This window comes from Macaca mulatta, chromosome 18, assembly GCF_049350105.2.
Source record: "Macaca mulatta isolate MMU2019108-1 chromosome 18, T2T-MMU8v2.0, whole genome shotgun sequence".
NCBI classification, from domain to species: Eukaryota; Metazoa; Chordata; class Mammalia; order Primates; family Cercopithecidae; genus Macaca; species Macaca mulatta.
The window spans coordinates 18,053,719-18,073,022 of NC_133423.1; the positions used below are offsets into that span (position 1 = coordinate 18,053,719).

Below are 19,304 nucleotides of genomic sequence, written 5' to 3' on the forward strand. Positions count from 1 at the left end.
AGCCGGATGCGGTGGCGGGCGCCTGTAGTCCCAGCTACTCAGGAGGCTCAGGCAGAAGAATGGTGTGAACCCAGGAGGCAGAGCTTGTAGTGAGCCGAGATTGCGCCACTGCACTCCAGCCTGGGCGACAGAGCAAGACTCCGTCTCAAAAAAAAAAAACAAAAAACCAACCCAGGAGGCAGGGGTTGCAGTGAGCTGAGATCTGGCCTGGGCAACAGAGCAAGACTCTGTCTCCAAAAAAAAAAAAAAAAAAAAAAAAGAACTTGGAAGAAAAACAAAAATCAAACCTCCAAACTGAATAAATCCAAAATTGAATGAAGGCTATGATAAAATAGCAATTGGTGCAATGAAAACCAAATATGTAAGAGAAAATATTAACAAAGCAAAATACTGATTCTTGGAGAAAACTAGTACAATTGATAAATCCTCTAGCAAGAAAAATTGATACATCCTCTGGCAGGAAAAAGAGAGCAGACACTTATAAATAATATTAACAATGAAAAGGGAGACATAGCTACAGATTCACCAGAGATTAAAAAGAGAATATTATGAAGAATTTTGTGACAAATTCTTAGAAAAAATATGTTTTACCAATAGAACTAAATAAAGAAAAAACAAAAGCCTAAATAGTCCTATCAGCCAGGTGCAGGCTCACGCTTGCAATCCCAGCACTTTGGGAGACTGAGAGGGGCAGATTGCTTGAGCCCAGGAGTTGGAGATAAGCCTGTGCAACATGGCAAAACCTTGTATCTACAAAAAACAGAAAAACAAAAGTTAGCTGGGTGTGGCCGTGCACACTTTGTAGTCCTATAGCTACTCAGAAGGCTAAAGTGGGAAAATTGCCCAAGCCTGAGGAGGTCGAGGCTATACTGAGGAGTAACTACACCACTGCACTCCAGCCTGGACAACAGAGTGAAATCCAGTGTTAATAAAACAAAACAAAAAAATCAAATAGTCCTACAATTTTTTTTTTTTTTTTTTTTTTTTTTTTTTTTTGAGACGGAATTTCACTGCTTGCCCAGGCTGGAGTGCAGTGATGCAATCCTGGCTCACTGCAACCTCCACCTTCCGGGTTCAAGTGATGCTCCTACCTCAACCTCCTGAGTAGCTGGGATTACAGCCTTGGCCTCCCAAAGTACTGGGATTACAGGCATGAGCCACGCCTGGCCCCTATATAACCATTTAAAATACAGAAAGTTGTTGTTGTTGTTGTTGTTTTCCAATGTCTCAAAAAAATATCAGGCCCATATGGCTTTACAGGTAAGTTTTACCAAAGTTTCAAAAAACAGATCAACCCAAACTCATGCAAACTCATCCAGCCAACAAAAAATGAAGGAAAACACCCCAACCCATTCTATGAGGATAGTATAACTAAGACCCACATGAGAACAGTAACAGAAAGGAAACTTACAGGTAACCACAGTCATAAAGATTTATCTTGAACAAAATGTTGCATCAAAATCCAAAAAATTATTTATTTATATTTATTTATTTATTTATTTTAGATGGAGTCTTGCTCTGTTGCTCAGGCTGGAATGCAGTGGTGTGATCTCAGCTCACTGCAACCTCTGCTTCCCGGGTTCAAGCGATTCTCCTGTCTCAGCCTCCCAAGTAGCTGGGATTACAGGCACCTGCCACCGCGCCCAGCAATTTTCGTAATTTTAGTAGAGACAGGGTTTTACCATCTTGGCCAGGCTGGTCTTGAACTCCTGACCTCGTGATCCACCCGCCTCAGCCTCCCAAATGCTGGGATTACAGGCATGAACCACCATGCCCCGCCTTTTAATTAATTTATTTATTTATTTATTTATTTATTTTAGAAAACCCAGTAACTTAAAAAAATATATATATCAAGAACAAGGCCAGGCACGGTGGCTCACCCCTATAATCCCAATACTTTGGAAGGCTGAGGCAGGTGAATCATTTGAGGTCAGGAGTTTGAGACCAGCCTGGCCAACATGGTGAAACCCCACCTCTACTAAAAATATAAAAATTAGTCAGATGTCGTGGTGCGTGCCTGTAATTCCCAGGTATTCAGGAGGCTGAGGCAGGAGAATCGCTTGAACCTGAGAGGTAGAGGATACAGTGAGCTGATGTCGTGCCAGTGTGCTCCAGCCTGGGCAATACAACAAGACTCCGTCTCAAAAAAAAAAAAGAACCAGTTGAATTTACCTCAGAATAAGAAAGACAGTTTAACGTAATTAGAACTACAAAACAATTAACCACATTAATGGATTAAAGACACCCATACTATTATCCCCACAGTTGCAGAAAAAGCTGTTAGTAACTTCATTCAGGCTGAAATGAAGGATAAAAATTCTCAGCAAACTCAGAAAATAAAAACTCACTTAAACTGACCAAGGGTATTTATCAAACATCTAAAGCAAACTTCAATGTTAATGATGAGATATCATTCTCAAGATCATTGATAAGGAGCCAGGTGCAGTGACTCACACCTGTAATCCCAGCACTTTTGGGAGGCCAAGGCAGGCAGGTCACCTGAGGTCAGCAGTTCGAGACCAGCTTGGCCAACATGATGAAACCCAGACTCTCCTAAAAATACAAAAATTAGCTGGGTGTGGTGGCGGGCGCCTGTAGTACCAGCTACTTGAGAGGCTGAGGCAGGAGAGTGGCTTAAACCCGGGAGGCAGAGGTTGCAATGAACCGAGAATGTACCACTGCACTCCAGCCTGGGTGACAGAGAGACTCTGTCTCAAAAAAAAAAAGGAAAAAAAAGATCATTGATAAAACAAGTAAGTATCTACTGTTTCTATTCAAACTAGATATTCCTACCTATAACAGTAAGACCAAAAAAAAGGAAGAAACTTGTCATCATTTGAATATTATATGATTAGCTATACAGTAAACAAAAAAACCTATAGGCATCATATTAGAATAAACCAGAAAATTTAGCAAGATTATAAATTAATACACAAGATCAATACTCAAAAACCAACTCTGCTTCTATAAACCAAACAGAAAATACAATTTAAAAAAATGCTATGTAAACAAATTAAAAGATATCAAGCAAAAGGTTTCTTAGGGATGGAGAGGAGTGGGAAAGGGTGGGAAGAAAGGAGAATAAAAGGATGGGAAGAAAGGAGAATAAAGGGACACCAGGAAACTTCTGGAAATAATGAACATGGTCACTATCTTGGCTGCAGTGATGGTTTAATGGGGGAATACAGCAGTAAAGTGTATGTGGAGAAAAAACACTTGTACACTGATGTGAATGCAAAATGGTACATCGACCTTGAAAAACAACTTGGTATCATCTTGCGAAAGTAAATGTGTATGTCCCAGAGCCCAGTAATTGAGCTCCAAAGTGTATACCCAACAGTAGTATTTCTCAAGGAGGTCATTATAGGAATTGTGGATTGAATAGTTCTTCATTGTCCCCTGTGCAGAACTCTCTAATACTCTGCATATCTTAATCTCTCTGCCTCTGCCTTTAAATGCCAAGAGTGTCCCCTACAGCAAAGATAATGTTATTCACCAATCACTCTATCTAATTCTCCACATTTCTCAGACCCCTTGCAATTAAGGTGGAGTGATGTGACTAGTTCTGGCCAAAGAGCCATGGAGAGAAGTGGCATGTGTCACTTCTGCATCTAAACATACAAAGCCCATGAATGATGCTCCAGTTACCTCTTCCCTTGCCAAAGCAACAAAGGGAAGTATAAAAGAGCCAAGACTTCATCAGGCTGGGTCCCTGAACAACTGTGTGACAAAAGAAACTCCCACACCCCAAACCCACCGACCCACAACAGACACATAATGTGAGAAATAACTGTTATGACCAGTCACTAAGATTGGGGGGAAAAGAGGGGTGTTACCATGGCATTACTTAAGCTTATATTAACTGATATGTTCACTGTTCAATCATCTGACCATCAAACATTCCTACATATAACCAAATGTCCCTCCAGCATAGTAACTCCACTTGGAAACTACTGTCTTAGAAAAAGTACTTGCGTATCAGGAGGCATATCAACATAAGACTATAGCAGCAACATTGTTTATAACAACAACAAACTGAAAGCAACCCAAATGTCCATCAGCAGGAAAATTACTTAAGAAATTATGAAAATTGTGGAATGTTTAGAGTAGACATTATAGACAAATGAAAACCACATAAGTAACATGTAATCTTATTATGAAACACTGTATTAGGTGAATAAAATCAATTACAGAAGACCACAGCAATTTATCACTTTTATACACATCAAAAACAAGCAAAATATAGATACATGGTAAAACTTATTTCGAAAAAGGAAAAAATGATGAATACACATTCTAGGACAGTGAATCCTTCTAGGGCTAGGGGAGGCAATGAGACATACGTAAAGAGAACACAGGTAGAAGAAACACTGGTATTGATATCGCTACAGTTCCTACATTCAGTAGTGGTTAACAATTCTTCAATTTATTATACTTCATAATTTAACAAATATTAATTAAAGTACAATATTATCTGGCCAGCCAGGGTGGTTCACACCTATAATCCCAGCACTTTGGGAGGCCGAGGTGGGCGGATCACTTGAGGTCAGGAGTTCAAGACCAGCCTGGCCAACATGGTGAAACCCCGTTCCTACTAAAAGTACAAAACTTAGCCAGGCATGGTGGTGCGCACCTGCAGTCCCAGCAACTCAGGAGGCTGAGGCAGGAGAATCACTTGAACCCGGGAGGCGGAGGTTACAGTGAGCCAAGATCGCACCACTACACTCCAGCCTGGGCAACAAAGCAAGATCGTCTTTCAAAAAAAAAAATAATAATACATTATTTAAAAATCTATGTTAAATTCTATAGGACAAGTTAAATATAACATTAAAACCACATAATATAAATGTATCTATTAAATACTCTTTCAATAATCAAATTTTGAGTTTTATTTAACAACAAAGCTATATATGTAAAGTAATGACCATGCTCAAGTGCTATGAAACCATAGCAATTATAACTAGGTTATGACCAATCTATCTCACTCCTTATTTCTAAATCTATAGCTCTTCTATATCTAAATTAAAAAGAAAAAAATAAAACTCCTTTCATTTATACTCTCAGTTTTTCTCTGACAACAGAACAGGATTAAAAAAAAAAAAAAGACAAAAATTAATGAAAGCTCAAACTGCAAGAAATCAATTATTTTTCCCTAACTCAGTCAACAGATATTAAAGACTCAGTTTTTCAATGTAGTCAATTATTTTTAAAGGCATAGTGTAAAACAGGTTTTACAAGTTTTGCTTGTGAAAATAGGAAGCTATTAACTTTCAATTCACTCAATGGTAGAAGTCCATCCAGTAATAGGCCTGGGAAATGGGACAAGTCTCTAGTACTGAATGAAAATGTTAATTATAACCGGATCTGCTGACCTTATCTGAACATTCCATGTGCTTTCCTGCCTCTGCCTCCATGAGCATAAAAATCTTTCTGACCATCTCCTTCACATGTCAAAAGACTTTTCATCCTTCAAATTCCATCATAATTGCTACCTCTTCCATTACAAAATTCCTTCTTACCTGACAAAATGTAATCTCTCCTTCCATTAATCCCCCACAGTACTTTTCTGCACCTTTCTTACAACAGATATCATTGCACCTGCTTCATCTTCTGATACAAAACTATAAGCTATTCAAAGGCGGGGGGTTACTTAGCTATGTTAGTATTTCTGGGGTGCCAGGCACAGTGCCTTCCCCAAAGAGGATACTGAATAAATAGTTATATTAGATGTGCCTATGCAAACACCCAGCATCATAGAAAAGAGAGAGACTGTTGACCTAACAAAGCATCAAACATTAAATATGCATTTTTAATAACCTATGGTGGTAATACAGATGATTATTTTTTCAGTAATCCATCTATCCATAGGGCAAAATCTTAGCATATCAGTCACTAACTTTTCAATGCTCCGACAAAAGTTAAGCAGCAGTGGATTCAAAATGAACGACTAAAATCGATCTAAATGCACCTTGCACAGCCTGACCAAAACCTATTTTTGAAAATGATCAAGTATTAGCCTTCTTAAAACTAGAATAGAGAGGAAAAAACTAACATAGGCTATTTACTCATAAGGAAAGACTACAAGAATGTGCTTGCCACACAGTAGTGAACAACAAAACCATTTATTACCACACACATCTGGTCTTACTTCCTTCACTTATAACCCTTGAAACAGATCAGACATTTAGACATTTGCCAATTAACAAATGGTGTACTTAGGCCAGGAACAGTGGCTCACACCTGTAATCTTGGCATTTTGGGAGGCCAAAGCGGGTGAATCACAAGGTCAGGAAATCAAGACCATCCTGGCTAACCCGGTGAAACCCCGTCTCTACTAAAAATACAGAAAAGTAGCTGGATGTGGGGTCATGCGCCTGTAGTCTCAGCTACTTGGGAGGCTGAGGCAGGAGAATCACTTGAACCCGGGAGGCAGAGGTTGCAGTGATCTGGGATCGCGCCACCACACTCCAGCCTGGGAAACAGAGCAAGACTTCATCTCAAGAAAATAAAATAAAAAAAGAAAAAAAGAAAAAGAAAGTATTTGTTTAATGTGCCCCCAACGTTAAATGACCCATTTTCTCATCCAAATCCTAATTTCCATTTATTAACATATTATATTACTTAAAACTCAAGAAATATGACATATAACTATGGTGATGCTACCCTTACCAATGCTTGGGACTTTATTAATAACTCTGACAAAGAAAAGAATATAACATTTTCTCAAGCAATCTGGTTCTATTTTATAAATAATAGCAATAAAATAGTTAACATACCCAAAGCAAAGAAACCAATAATGTCAAAAATATATCAGTTGCATCACATTTTCTCCAAAATGAGAAACATTTAAGATTCAAAATTTATAACTAGGCACTTAATAAACTAAAAATGCTAACCCCACTGGTCACTAAACACAGGGGAAAATGAGGTCAAATACTTAAGCACTATAGACTCAAACCTTCAGCATGTGTCAATGTTTCTAAATTCACAAATTTAAGGATCAGTAGACTCTACTAGAAAATGTACGCTTAAGACACCAACTCATAAGTAATCAATCTGTCATCTAAACTCTGAAATATGACAATGAAATTCTACCTATTTTCTGTCCAGTAGGTACAATGCACATAACTCATGAAGCAACGATCATCAAGGCCTCATATGAGCCAATGGCACTGTTTTTTCTCCACAGTTCCACCAACTGACAACATCCACAACAGGAACTGAATAAGACCTCAGATGAGTCAAAAATCATCTACCCCACATCACAGAAATGGCTTAAAGTAAGGTCCTTACTGATGCTGGGAAACCTGTTAGTATTTTGCTTGTTTTAAACTTAATTTTTGGCCTGGCACGGTGGCTCACACCTGTAATCCCAGCACTTTGGGAGACCGAGGCGGGCAGATCACTTGAGGTCAGGAGTTCAAGACCAGCCTGGCCAACATGGTGAAACCCCGTCTCTACTGAAAATACAAAAATTAGCCAGGTGTGGTGGTGCATGCCTGTAATCCTGGCTGAGGCAGGAGTATGGCTTGAACTCAGGAGGCAGAGGTTGCAGTGAGCTGAGACCATGCCACTACACTCGAGCCTGGGCAACAGAGCAAGACTCCTACTCAAAAAATAAATAAATAAACAAACAAACTAACTAACGTACTTACTTTTCCACCAATCAGTGGCAGAACATGCATCTTTCCGGTCAAGCTGTCTTTCACAGATGATACTATCAGGCAGGTCCCACACAGGATGACTTGGCGTCTTGTCCATCGGTTCACTGGCAACTGCATTTTGCCTTTACGGACATTATACATTCCTGAGAGCTGAATCCGTTCAGAGCTACCCGTGCTGTGAGGTTTTCCTGAAATAAACACAAGCAAACATGTTATTCTTTTAAAATGGAAGCTTTTCCTACTCATCTGCATACCAGATATAAGAACTGGACAACAAGGGAATAATTCAAGGGAAAATTATAAATTCAATCTAATTTATAATTGAGATGACAACTGTCATAATGGAATTATGTTAAGAACTACATCTCCACATGTACACTTAATATTAAGTGAAAATCCTTTTCCATAAAATCCTAGGAAAACACCATTTTAACTCTCTGTTTTAACTGGAGTTTTCTTTTCTTTTTTATTTGAGACGGAGTCTCGCTCTGTCGCCCAGGCTTGAGTGCAGTGGTGCGATCTCAACTCACTGCAACCTCCACCTCCTAGGTTCAAGCAATTCTCCTGCCTCAGCCTCCTATGTAGTTGGTCTACAGGTGCCGGCCACCATGCATGGCTAATTTTTTTTGTATTTTTAGTAGAGATGGGGTTTTACCATGTTGGTCAGGCTGATCTCGAACTCCTGACCTCAGGAGATCTGCCCGCCTCAGCCTCCCAAAGTGCTGGGATTACAGGCATGAGCCACTGCGCCCGGGTTGGAGTTTTATTTTCTTGCATATCTTTCACAATTTAATTTTACGTTTGAAAAGACTTCACGATATTTATGAATGGATAGAGTTATTTAAATACACTAAGAAGAAAGTATTACAGCCTGAGATAGGAGAATAACATCCAACATCTTACATTTAATAAAACTAATCAGTTTAATAAAATTAACTGCGGATACTTTTTCCTTCTACAGATATTCAATGTGTATTTACTGTAAAGAAAACATTAGAAAGGAAATATTTTTCTTAAAAAACACTATTATTTCCTATTAGAAGTACTATCCCAGCAATCCATGAAGAATGGGTCCTACAATACTTATGACTCATCGTAAGGAGCACAGAAACAGAGAAATAAGAAATGAGGCTGAAAGGCAGAAAGAGATCTGAGAAAGGTCTAAAGAGTCTTTACTTCCCAAATGGAAATGAATTTGGCAGAATTAGTCAGGCAAGTCCTATCAACTTAACGGGAGAACTACTGTGATTGACACAAACATAGTGACAGAGTCATATAAGCAACCAGAAAAGTATTTCCGCATTTCTAGATACTGAATAGATAATTTCAAAGAGTACCAAAGCCTCTTCCCAGAGATAAGTTAATAAGAGATATATGTACTATAGTAGGACTCCAGTCAGGAATAACATATTTATTTAGAAGTTGGACTAGTTGCCAAGGGCTAGCAGAAGAAATAGGTTCAAGATAAATTACATTCTTATTAATATTAAAAATCAGCATAAATAGCAAGTGGTTTTGATACATGTCTAATACTTATTAGACAGGGAACAGGAAGAACAACAGCTCTAAAAATAAATAACAAGAAACTCCAAAGAGCATCTGAACCTTCCCAATACATACTTTGGGCACAGATGTTAGGAAATAAGCCACAGGTTTGAATTTCACTTCTTCTTTCTCCCAGTAGATCAAAATGTTTTATAAAATAAATACTTCACACCACAAAATTTTGCTGAGGCTGGGCCAGGATGAAGTATAACAGTGATTCAGCTACTTGAACCAGATGCCCAGCAAACAGCTACACTGTTAGAGCTCTCACTGGAAAGGTACTGTATTGTTTGTCTACCACATGTTAGTTTTCCCACAAATGAGTAGGGAGCCCAGAAGACTATTCAAAACAGATGTGAGATGTGACAAGCCAAGGGCTGCCAATGATGGATGAGACACAGTGATTCATACGTCCCATTCTGCACAAGCTCATTTATACCTAGAGAGGAAGATGCCTGGGTTTCCAATCTAAGAGCTCCTTACTATATGACAGACTCTCTTCCTGTGGGGAAGGAGAAAGAAGAAAAGACAAAGAATAATAAAAATGAAAAGCAAATGAAGGACTAAAAACAATGGACAATAGGTTACTGGGTTTCCAAAATCCAATTTCCTTGACATAATAAACGAATGCTAAAAAGGGATCTGATATGATCTACACACACACACACACACACACACACACACACACACACACACACAAAATAAATGCAAAGAAGTAGGCATTTTATTCAGTCCATCAGAGAGTGGCTTCAAGAATACTTGTTAACCTGTAACATTTATGCAGTTCTTTGAATAACTAGAGACTGGAAAAAAAGAGAATAGGGGTACATAAGGGCTGGCCCTTCAATTCTCCAACTCCATATATATCCTACAGAAAGCCCTAGAGCAAATCACCAGACAGACTGGACAAAGGCCAGAAGGGATCTTTAACAGAAGAGTATGGATACATCAGTAGATTCTGGCTCTTTATTCCCTAGTCAGAAAAATTCCCAAGAGTTCTGAATTGTCCTGGAGCCCAAGAGTCAGATCAGCCTGTCCTTGGAAAACCCTGAACATCCCAGTCTGAATCAAATCCCTCTGGTCTTGCTCTGAATGAATTTCAATACCCCTATTGTCTGTCCTCTCCCTGGGTGTCCCAGATCAGACACATCCTTAGGACGCGGCTGTGTACTAAGTGGGTCCTGAGGAATATGGAGATGAATGAGGTAATATATACCTAGACAATCACCCAGGTGCACCCTCCTTTTTATCAGACTTCCTTGTTCTATGACATAAGGAATTATTTTTGCTCTTCCTGCCAATATTCAAATTCCTCAACTCAGAGGAATTCCAGTTGCCCTATGCTCTAATAAACACTGACAATACCAAAGTAATTCATGTCTGCCAGTTTAAAGCTGGGTCAGTTGTAACTTTCACTTTAGAAATGTTACTCTAATTCCCTACAGGCTTAAGGCATTTTTACATGATCCAGGAGGAAAAACAGACAGCAAAAGCAAACATTTCAAGCTGAGACAGAAACACGACAACAGAGAGTGATTTGAAAACATATTCATATACTTCCTCTTTTACTTACGCACTTGGCACATGGTAGGTAAGGTGATCTATACTAGTCTATTTAAAAACCAGGCATGGCCCACTAGTTGGGCCCACTTGTAGAAAATTACAGCACAATGCTAAAGAATCAAACTAGGGTCTCTGGATTATTTTATTTTATTTTATTTTATTTATTTATTTTTTTAGACAGAGTCTCACTCTGTCGCCCAGGCTGGAGTGCAGTGGCATGATCTCGGCTCACTGCAACCTCTGCCTCCCAGGTTCAATTGATTCTTCTGCCTCAGCCTCCAAGCACTTCAGACTACAAACAAATGCCACCATGCCTGGCTAATTTTTGTATTTTTAATAGAGACAGGGTTTCCCCATATTGGCCAGGCTGGTCTCAAACTCCTGACCTTGTGATCCACCCACCTCAGCCTCCCAAAGTGCTGGGATTATAGGTGTGAGCCACCGCGCCTGGACAGCCTCTGGATCTTGATTACATACTCAAGGCTCCTCTCCCACACCAAAATGACAGTTCTTATTTCACATAGTAAAATTGTTTTTTAAAGAGGGGGCAAAAAAGAGCATGAAATGTCTTATAATCCACTATGCTAGATGCTAGAGGTATCAAGAAAATGTTCTCTGCGTCAAATTGCTTAAAGCAAAATCTCTAAAAACGTAGTCCAAAAACCATATAAAGCAAAATATCTAAAAATGTAGTCCAAGGACCATATATATTAGTATCACTTAGATTTCTGTCTACTACCACAGCCCTAGATTTGAAATATTGGTAGCCAAAGCCTGAGACCTACATTTCAGTAACCACAAATAGATGGTTATATTTTGTGACCATAAATCTAAAATAACAAAATAAGTCATTCCCCAAGGTCAGCTTATTTTCTAACAAATGTATTCCTCACATTCATGAATTCAGGATTTTAATTGTCATCTCCGTAAGTAAGCTAGTTCAACCTTTTCACGTCATATAAAACTACCTTAAAAATACGATGAAAGCAATGGACCTCCAGAAAAAAAAAACAAAAAAACTTTAATATGCACAGACATCAGATTTGGCAGATAACTGTAGCAGATTTATTTGACCATACCCACGAGAATAAAGGATGGTGAAATCACTCAATAACAAGAGCCTATTCCCATTTCCTTAAATCACATTCCAAACATGAGGAAGGGGTGGGTTAAAATTAACTTCTCCTATAGCCAAATTTATTCTTACAAAATTATTTCTACTTTAATTGGCTTATTACTTTGTCTTTGATCTTTCTTATCTCTTCCTTCACATAGTTTACCTATCTCAGGAGGCCTAGCCCACGTAGCAAACTATTTAGACAGATAATATTTACCTTGACAGACATTTTTTCCAATAAAAAAAGCTCACTGAGTATTATAGTAATAGGTCTACTGTAATCACTATAATTAAAAATGTATCTGGGCTGGGTGCAATGGTTTATGCCTGTAATCTCAGCACTTTAAAAGGCCAAGGTGGGAAGACTGCTTGAGCCCAGAAGTTCAAGACCAGCCTAAGCAACATAGTGAAACCCCGTCTCCATAAAAAAGTTAGCTGGGAGTGGTGGCAGGCACCTGTAGTCCCAGCTAATCAGGAAGTAGAGGTGTGAGGACTGCTTGCACCCAGGAGGTCAAGGGTGCAGTGCGCTATGATTGTACTACTGCACTCCAGAGCCTGGGAGATGGAGTAAGACCTTGTCTTTAAAATATATATATATATAATATGAATAAATATATATTATATAAAATATGTAAATAAATATATAAGTATATATTATATAAATATATAGTATATATTTATATATAGATATTAATATATCTATATACATACACTGGTTTTTAAAGTATTTACAGTTTTACATCAGAAAGCCAAAACTAACATCTTAACCAAAAAGTAAAACATTATTTTGGAAAGTACACATTGGGCTGGACACAGTGGCTCATGCCTGTAATCTCAGCACTTTGGGAGGCTGACGTGGGTAGATCACTTGAGGTCAGGAGTTCGAGACCAGCCTGGCCAAGATGGCAAAACCCTGTCTCTACTAAAAATATAAAAATTGTCCAGGCATGGTGGCGGGCACCTGTAGACCCAGCTAGTCTGGAGGCTGAGGCAGGAGAATCACTTGAACGCAGGAGGCAGAGGTTGCAGTGAGCTGAGGTTGTGCCACTGCACTCCAGCCCAGGTGACAGAGTGAAAGTCTGTCTCAAAAAAAAAAAATGAGAGAAAGTACATATTGGCTCATTTGACCACTGTTTAAAAAAATGGAGGTTGGGGGTGGTCCATTACAAGGAAAACCTTAAGAAAACTGAAGCAACATACTTTGTGTGCGTTTGTTGTGGTTGTTTTACATCCTGAATGGTTTAAACATTTATTTTCAGAGTAAGACCGTGTCATTTTTTCAGAGCCAAAAAGTCATTGTTTTGTGAAGTACTTTTCTAGTGTCATGAATGGTTTTTGCAAAATGCTTTCTATGATAGAAACGTCCACCCTTTAAAAATCTTCACTTTTTCTTTACAGATTTATTAATGTATAAAAGACATACAGTAAACTACATAAAGTATAAAATAAGATATGACGTATCTACACACATGCAACCGTCACCAGAAAATGAGTATATTGATCATTGCCGTTTCCTCATGTCCCACTGTGATTTCTCTCTCTCCCTACACCGCTACAGAGTTTCTCCCACACTCAGGCAACTATGATCTGGTTTCTGTCACTTTCTTCCATGTTGTTGCAAGAGTTCATTATTTCTTGCTGCTGAGTAGTATTACATTGCATGAATATACCACAATTTAACAATTGATCTCCTAATGGACATTTGAATTGTTTAGTCTTTATTATTATTATTATTATTTTGACGGAGAACACTGGTGTACAAGTCATGGTATAGACAAATGTTCTGATTCCTCTCGGGTAAATACCTAGGACTGGAATGGCTTGTTTGTACCATTTTACACCCCCAGCAGCAGTGCAGAGGGTTCCATAAGCTCCACATCCCTGTCAATTTTTTTTTTTTTTTTTTTTTTTTTGGGACGGAGTTTCACTCTTGTCGCCCAGCTGGAGTGCAATGCCATAATCTCAGCTCACTGCAACATCCACCCCCCAGGTTCAAGCAATTCTCCTGCCTCAGCCTCCCGAGTAGTTGGGATTACAGGCACCCGCCACCACGCCTGGCTAATTTTTGTATTTTTAGTAGAGACAGGGTTTCACCATGTTGGCCAGGCTGGTCTAGAACTGCCGACCTCAGGTGGTCCACCCGCCTCAGCCTCCCAAAGTGCTGGGATTACAGGCATGAGCCACGGCGCTTGGCCCCCGGCCCCCAGTCAACGGTTTTAGCCATTCTAGTGCATATGTAGTGGTATCTCCCTATTGTTTTAAGTTGCATTCCCCTAATGACTAATCATCTTCTCACAAGTTTCTGATCCGCATATCTTCTTTGCCAAAGTGACTATTCAAATCTATTGTTCAATTTTAATTGGGTTGTGATCTTTAGATATTCCTAACATAAATCCTCTGTCAGATATACCTTTTTTTTTTTTTTTTTTTTTTTTTTGAGACACAGTCTTGCTGTTGCCCAGGCTGGAGTGCAGTGGCACAAACATAGCTCGCTACAGTCTCAACCTCCTCCTGGGATCAAATGATCCTCCCTCCTCAGCCTCCTGAATAGCTGGGACTACAAGTGCCTGCCACCATGCCCAGATAATTTTTTTCTATTTTTTGTAGAGACAGGGTCTCGCTATGTTGCCCATGCTGGTCTTGAATTCCTGCACTCAAATGATGTTTTCACCTCGGCCTCCCACATGTTGGGATTTAAGCGTTTGAGTCACTGTGCCCAGACTTCTGTAAGATATATGACTTGCAAATATTTTCTCCCAGTCTGGCTTACTTACTTTTTAACTTTCTTTTATTATTATTATTATACTTTAAGTTCTAGGGTACATGTGCACAACATGCAGGTTTGTTACATATGTATACATGTGCCATGTTGGTGTGCTGCATCCATTAACTCATCATTTATATTAGGTATGTCTCCTAATGCTATCCCTCCCCCCTACCGCCTCCCCACAATAGGACCCGGTGTGTGATGCTCCCCTTCCTGTGTCCAAGTGATCTCATTGTTCAATTCCCACCTATGAGTGAGACCATGCGGTATTTGGTTTTCTGTTCTTGTGATAGTTTGCTGAGAATGATGGTTTCCAGTTGCATCCATGTCCCTACAAAGGATACGAACTCATCCTTTTTTATGGTTACACAGTATTCCACGGTGTACATGTGCCACATTTTCTTAATCCAGTCTGTCAGTGATGGACATGTGGGTTGATTCCAAGTCTTTGCTATTGTGAATAATGCCACAATAAACATACGTGTGCATGTGTCTTTATAGCAGCATGACTTATAATCCTTTGGGTATATCCCCAGTAATGGGATGGCTGGGTCAAATGGTATTTCTAGTTCTAGATCCTTGAGGAATCGCCACACTGTTTTCCACAATGGTTGAACTAGTTTACAGTCCCACCAACAGTGTAAAAGTGTTCCTATTTCTCCACATCCTCTCCAGTACCTGTTGTTTCCTGATTTTTTAGTGATTCCCATTCTAACTGGTATGAGATGGTATCTCATTGTGGTTTCAATTCGCATTTCTCTGATGGCAAGTGATGATGAGCATTTTTTCATGAATGTCTTCTTTTGAGAAGTGTCTGTTCATATCCTTTGCCCACTTTTTGATGGCATTGTTTGTTTTTTTCCACGTAAATTTGATTGAGTTCTTTATAGGTTTTGGATATTAGCCCTTTGTCAGATAAGCAGATTGCAAAAATTTTCTCCTATTCTGTAGGTTGCCTGTTCACTCTGATGATTGTTTCTTTTGCTGTACAGAAGCAATTAGATCCCATTTGTCAATTTTGGCTTTTGCTGCCATTGCTTTTGGTGTTTTAGACATGAAGTCCTTGCCCATGCCTATGTCCTGAATGGTATTGCCTAGGTTTTCTTCTAGGGTTTTTATGGTTTTAGGTCTAACATTTAAGTCTCTAATCCATCTTGAATTAATTTTTGCATAAGGTGTAAGGAAGGGATCCAGCTTCAGCTTTCTACATATGGCTAGCCAGTTTTCCCAGCACCATTTATTAAATAGGGAATCCTTTCCCCATTTCTTGTTTTTGTCAGGTTTGTTGAAGATCAGATGGTTGTAGATGTGTGGTATCATTTCTGAGGGCTCTGTTCTGTTCCATTGGTCTATATCTCTGTTTTGGCACCAGGACCATGCTGTTTTGGTTACTGTAGCCTTGTAGTATAGTTTGAAGTCAGGTAGTGTGATGCCTCCAGCTCTGTTCTTTTGGCTTAGGATTGTCTTGGCAACGCGGGCTCTTTTTCGGTTCCATATGAACTTTAAAGTATTTTTTCCCATTCTGTGAAGAAAGTCATTGGCAGCTTGATGAGGATGCCATTGAATCTATAAATTACCTTGGGCAGTATGGTCATTTTCATGATATTGATTCTTACTATGCATGAGCATGGAATGTTCTTCCATTTGTTTGTGTCTTCTTTTATTTCACTGAGCAGTGGTTTGTAGTTCTCCTTGAAGAGGTCCTTCACATCCCTTGTAAGTTGGATTCCTAGGTATTTTATTCCATTTGAAGCAACTGTGAATGGGAATTCACTCATTATTCGGCTCTCTGTTTGTCTGTTATTGGTGTATAAGAATGCTTGTGATTTTTGCACATTGATTTTGTATCCTGAGACTTTGCTGAAGTTGCTTATCAGCTTAAGAGATTTTGGGCTGAGATGATGGGGTTTTCTAAATATACAATCATGTCACCTGCAAACAGGGACAATTTGACTTCCTCTTTTCCTAATTATATACCCTTTATTTCTTTCTCCTGCCTGATTGCCCTGGCCAGAATTTCCAACACTATGTTGAATAGGAGTGGTGAGAGAGGACATCCCTATCTTGTGCCAGTTTTCAAAGGGAATGCTTCCAGTTTTTGCCCATTCAGTGTGATGTTGCCTGTGGGTTTCTGATGAATAGCTCTTATTATTTTGAGATATGTCCCATCAATACCTAATTTATTGAGAGTTTTTAGCATGAAGGGCTGCTGAATTCTGTCAAAGGCCTTTTCTGCATCTACGGAGATAATCATGTGGTTTTTGTCTTTAGTTCTGTTTATATGCTGGATTACATTTAAAATTATCTTTAAAATAATCTTTAAAATTATTAGTGAAACCAGGCAGTATAAATCTTACTCTGTAAAAAAGCAGAGTTGCAATCTAGATGCCTTTTATTTATTTTGCTTACCTCACTACTACAACCTTGAACAGAAGTGGTGAAAGCAGACATTCTTTCCTTTTTAAGGCATCTTAAGGGGGAGGCATTCAAATTTTTGCCATTTAAAACACTATTAGCATCTGGGCACAGTGTCTCACACCTGTAATCCCAGCAGTTTGGGAGGCCGAGGCAGGTGGATCACGAGGTTAGGAGATGGAGACCATCCTGGCTAACACAGTGAAACCACATCTCCACTAAAAATACAAAAAAAACTTAGCTGGGCGTGGTGGCAGGCGCCTGTAGTCCCAGCTACTCAGGAGGGTGAGGCAGGAGAATGGCGTAAACCCGGGAAGCAGAGCTTGCAGTGAGCCAAGATTGCACCACTGCACTCCAGCCTGGGTGACAGAGCAAGACTCCGTCTCAAAAAAAAAAAAAAAAAAAAAAAAAAAAAAAAAAAAAAAAAGCCAAATAAATGAATAAAACACTATTAGCTGTATATTTTCTACAGATGCTCTATACCGAACTGAGGAAGTTTCCTTCTATTCCTAACTTGCCAAATTATTTTTTTTCTAAATCAGAAAGGGATATTGGAATTCCTCAAAGGCTGTTTCTGCCACCAAGATGATTATGATGAGTTTAATTGATAATTTTTTGCTTTAAGAAACAGGGTCCTGGTCTGTAGCCAACACTGTGCAGGAGCACACCATGGCTCTGTGTAACCTCAAACTCCTGGGCTCATGTGATCTTTCTGCCTCAGTCTCCTGAATGGCTAGGACTATAGGTGCACACCAGCATGCTTGGCTAATTTTGAAAAATTGTTTTTGTAGAGATGGGCATAGTGGCATGCGCCTGTAAACCCAGCTACTCAGGAGGCTTGAGTAGAAGGTGGGCGAATTGCTTGAACGTGGGAGGAAGAAGTTGCAGTGAGCCCAGACAGCGCCACTGCACTCCTGCCCGGTGACAGAGCGAGACTCTGTCTCAAAAAACAGAACGTATATTCTTATTATTCTTTCAATATCTATAGAATCTGTAATGATATCACCTCTTTCATTCCTGATATTGGTAACTTGATTCTTCTATCTTTTCTTGATCAGTCTGGTTAGAGAACTACCAATTTTATTAAGCTTCTTAACGGTTTTAAATTCGCTGATCTTCTTTTTACCTTTCTTTCTTTGCTGCTGCTTTTTTTTTTTTTTTTTTTTTGATAAAAGGTCTCACTCTATCACCGAGGCTGGAGTACAGTGGCGCGATCTCGCCTCACTGCAACCTCTGCCTCCCAGGCTCAAGTGATTCTCCCAGCCCAGCCTGCCAAATAGCTGGGACTACAGACGCATGCCATTATGCCCAGCTGACTTTTGTACTTTTTGTAGAGACAGGGTTTCACCATGTTCCTCAGGCTCACTGATTTTCTGTTTCATTTATTTTTTTTCACTGTTATTGCTTATTGCTTCTTTTACTAATATATATTTTTTCTTTTTTAAAGACAGTGTTTCACCATGTTGCCCTGGCTGGGCTCAAACTCTTGCACTCAAGTGATCTGCCCACCTCAGCCTCCCAAAGTGTTGGGATTACAGGGAGCCAATGCACTGAGTCCATCTTCTACTAATTTTGAGATTCTCTTCTTTCTAAACACTGCTTAACTGCATCCCACAAATTCTGGTATATTGTGTTTTAACCTTTCATCAGTTCATAGTACTTTCTAATTTCCTTTTTATTTCTTCTTTCACACATAGCTATTTGGGAAGTATGTAATTTAATTTACACATATTTGAGGATTTTCCTGCTTTCTTTTCTTGGTCTCCCGTTTAATTCCACAAGATTGTGGTCAGAGAATGTTCTTTGTAGGAATTGATTTTTAAAATATTTTGTTTCTGCCTTGTCTTACAGTACTGAATTTAAAACAAAATAAACTTATTATACTTGTTTTATAGTGTAGAATACAGTCTATCTTGGTTAATGTTTGTATTAGTTTTCATTCTGCTATAAAAAACTGCCCAAGACTGGGTAATTTATTAAGGAAAGGGGTTTAATTGACTAGCAGTGCAGCATGGCAGGGAAGGCCTAAGGAAACTCACAATCATGGTGGAAGGGGAAGTAAAGCACCTTCTTTACAAGGTGGCAGGAAGGAGAAGTGCTGAGCGAAGAGGGGATGAGCCCCTTATAAAACCATCAGGTCTCATGAGAACTCACTCACCATCATAAGAACAGCATGGGGGAAACTGCCCCCGTGATTCAGTTATCTCCATCTGGTCTCTCCTTTGACACGTGG

At 39.2% G+C, this 19,304-nt stretch overlaps 1 protein-coding gene across 1 annotated transcript in view; it reads right to left on the bottom strand.

The window, feature by feature from the left end:
• The window catches only part of PHLPP1 (PH domain and leucine rich repeat protein phosphatase 1), a 266,548-nt gene that overhangs the window by 142,400 nt on the left and 104,844 nt on the right, over nucleotides 1–19,304 (bottom strand). Inside the window, exon 2 of the mRNA XM_015122148.3 lies at nucleotides 7,656–7,852. Within this exon, the coding sequence (XP_014977634.3) occupies nucleotides 7,656–7,852 (197 nt within the window). The remainder of the gene's footprint in view (nucleotides 1–7,655; nucleotides 7,853–19,304) is intronic.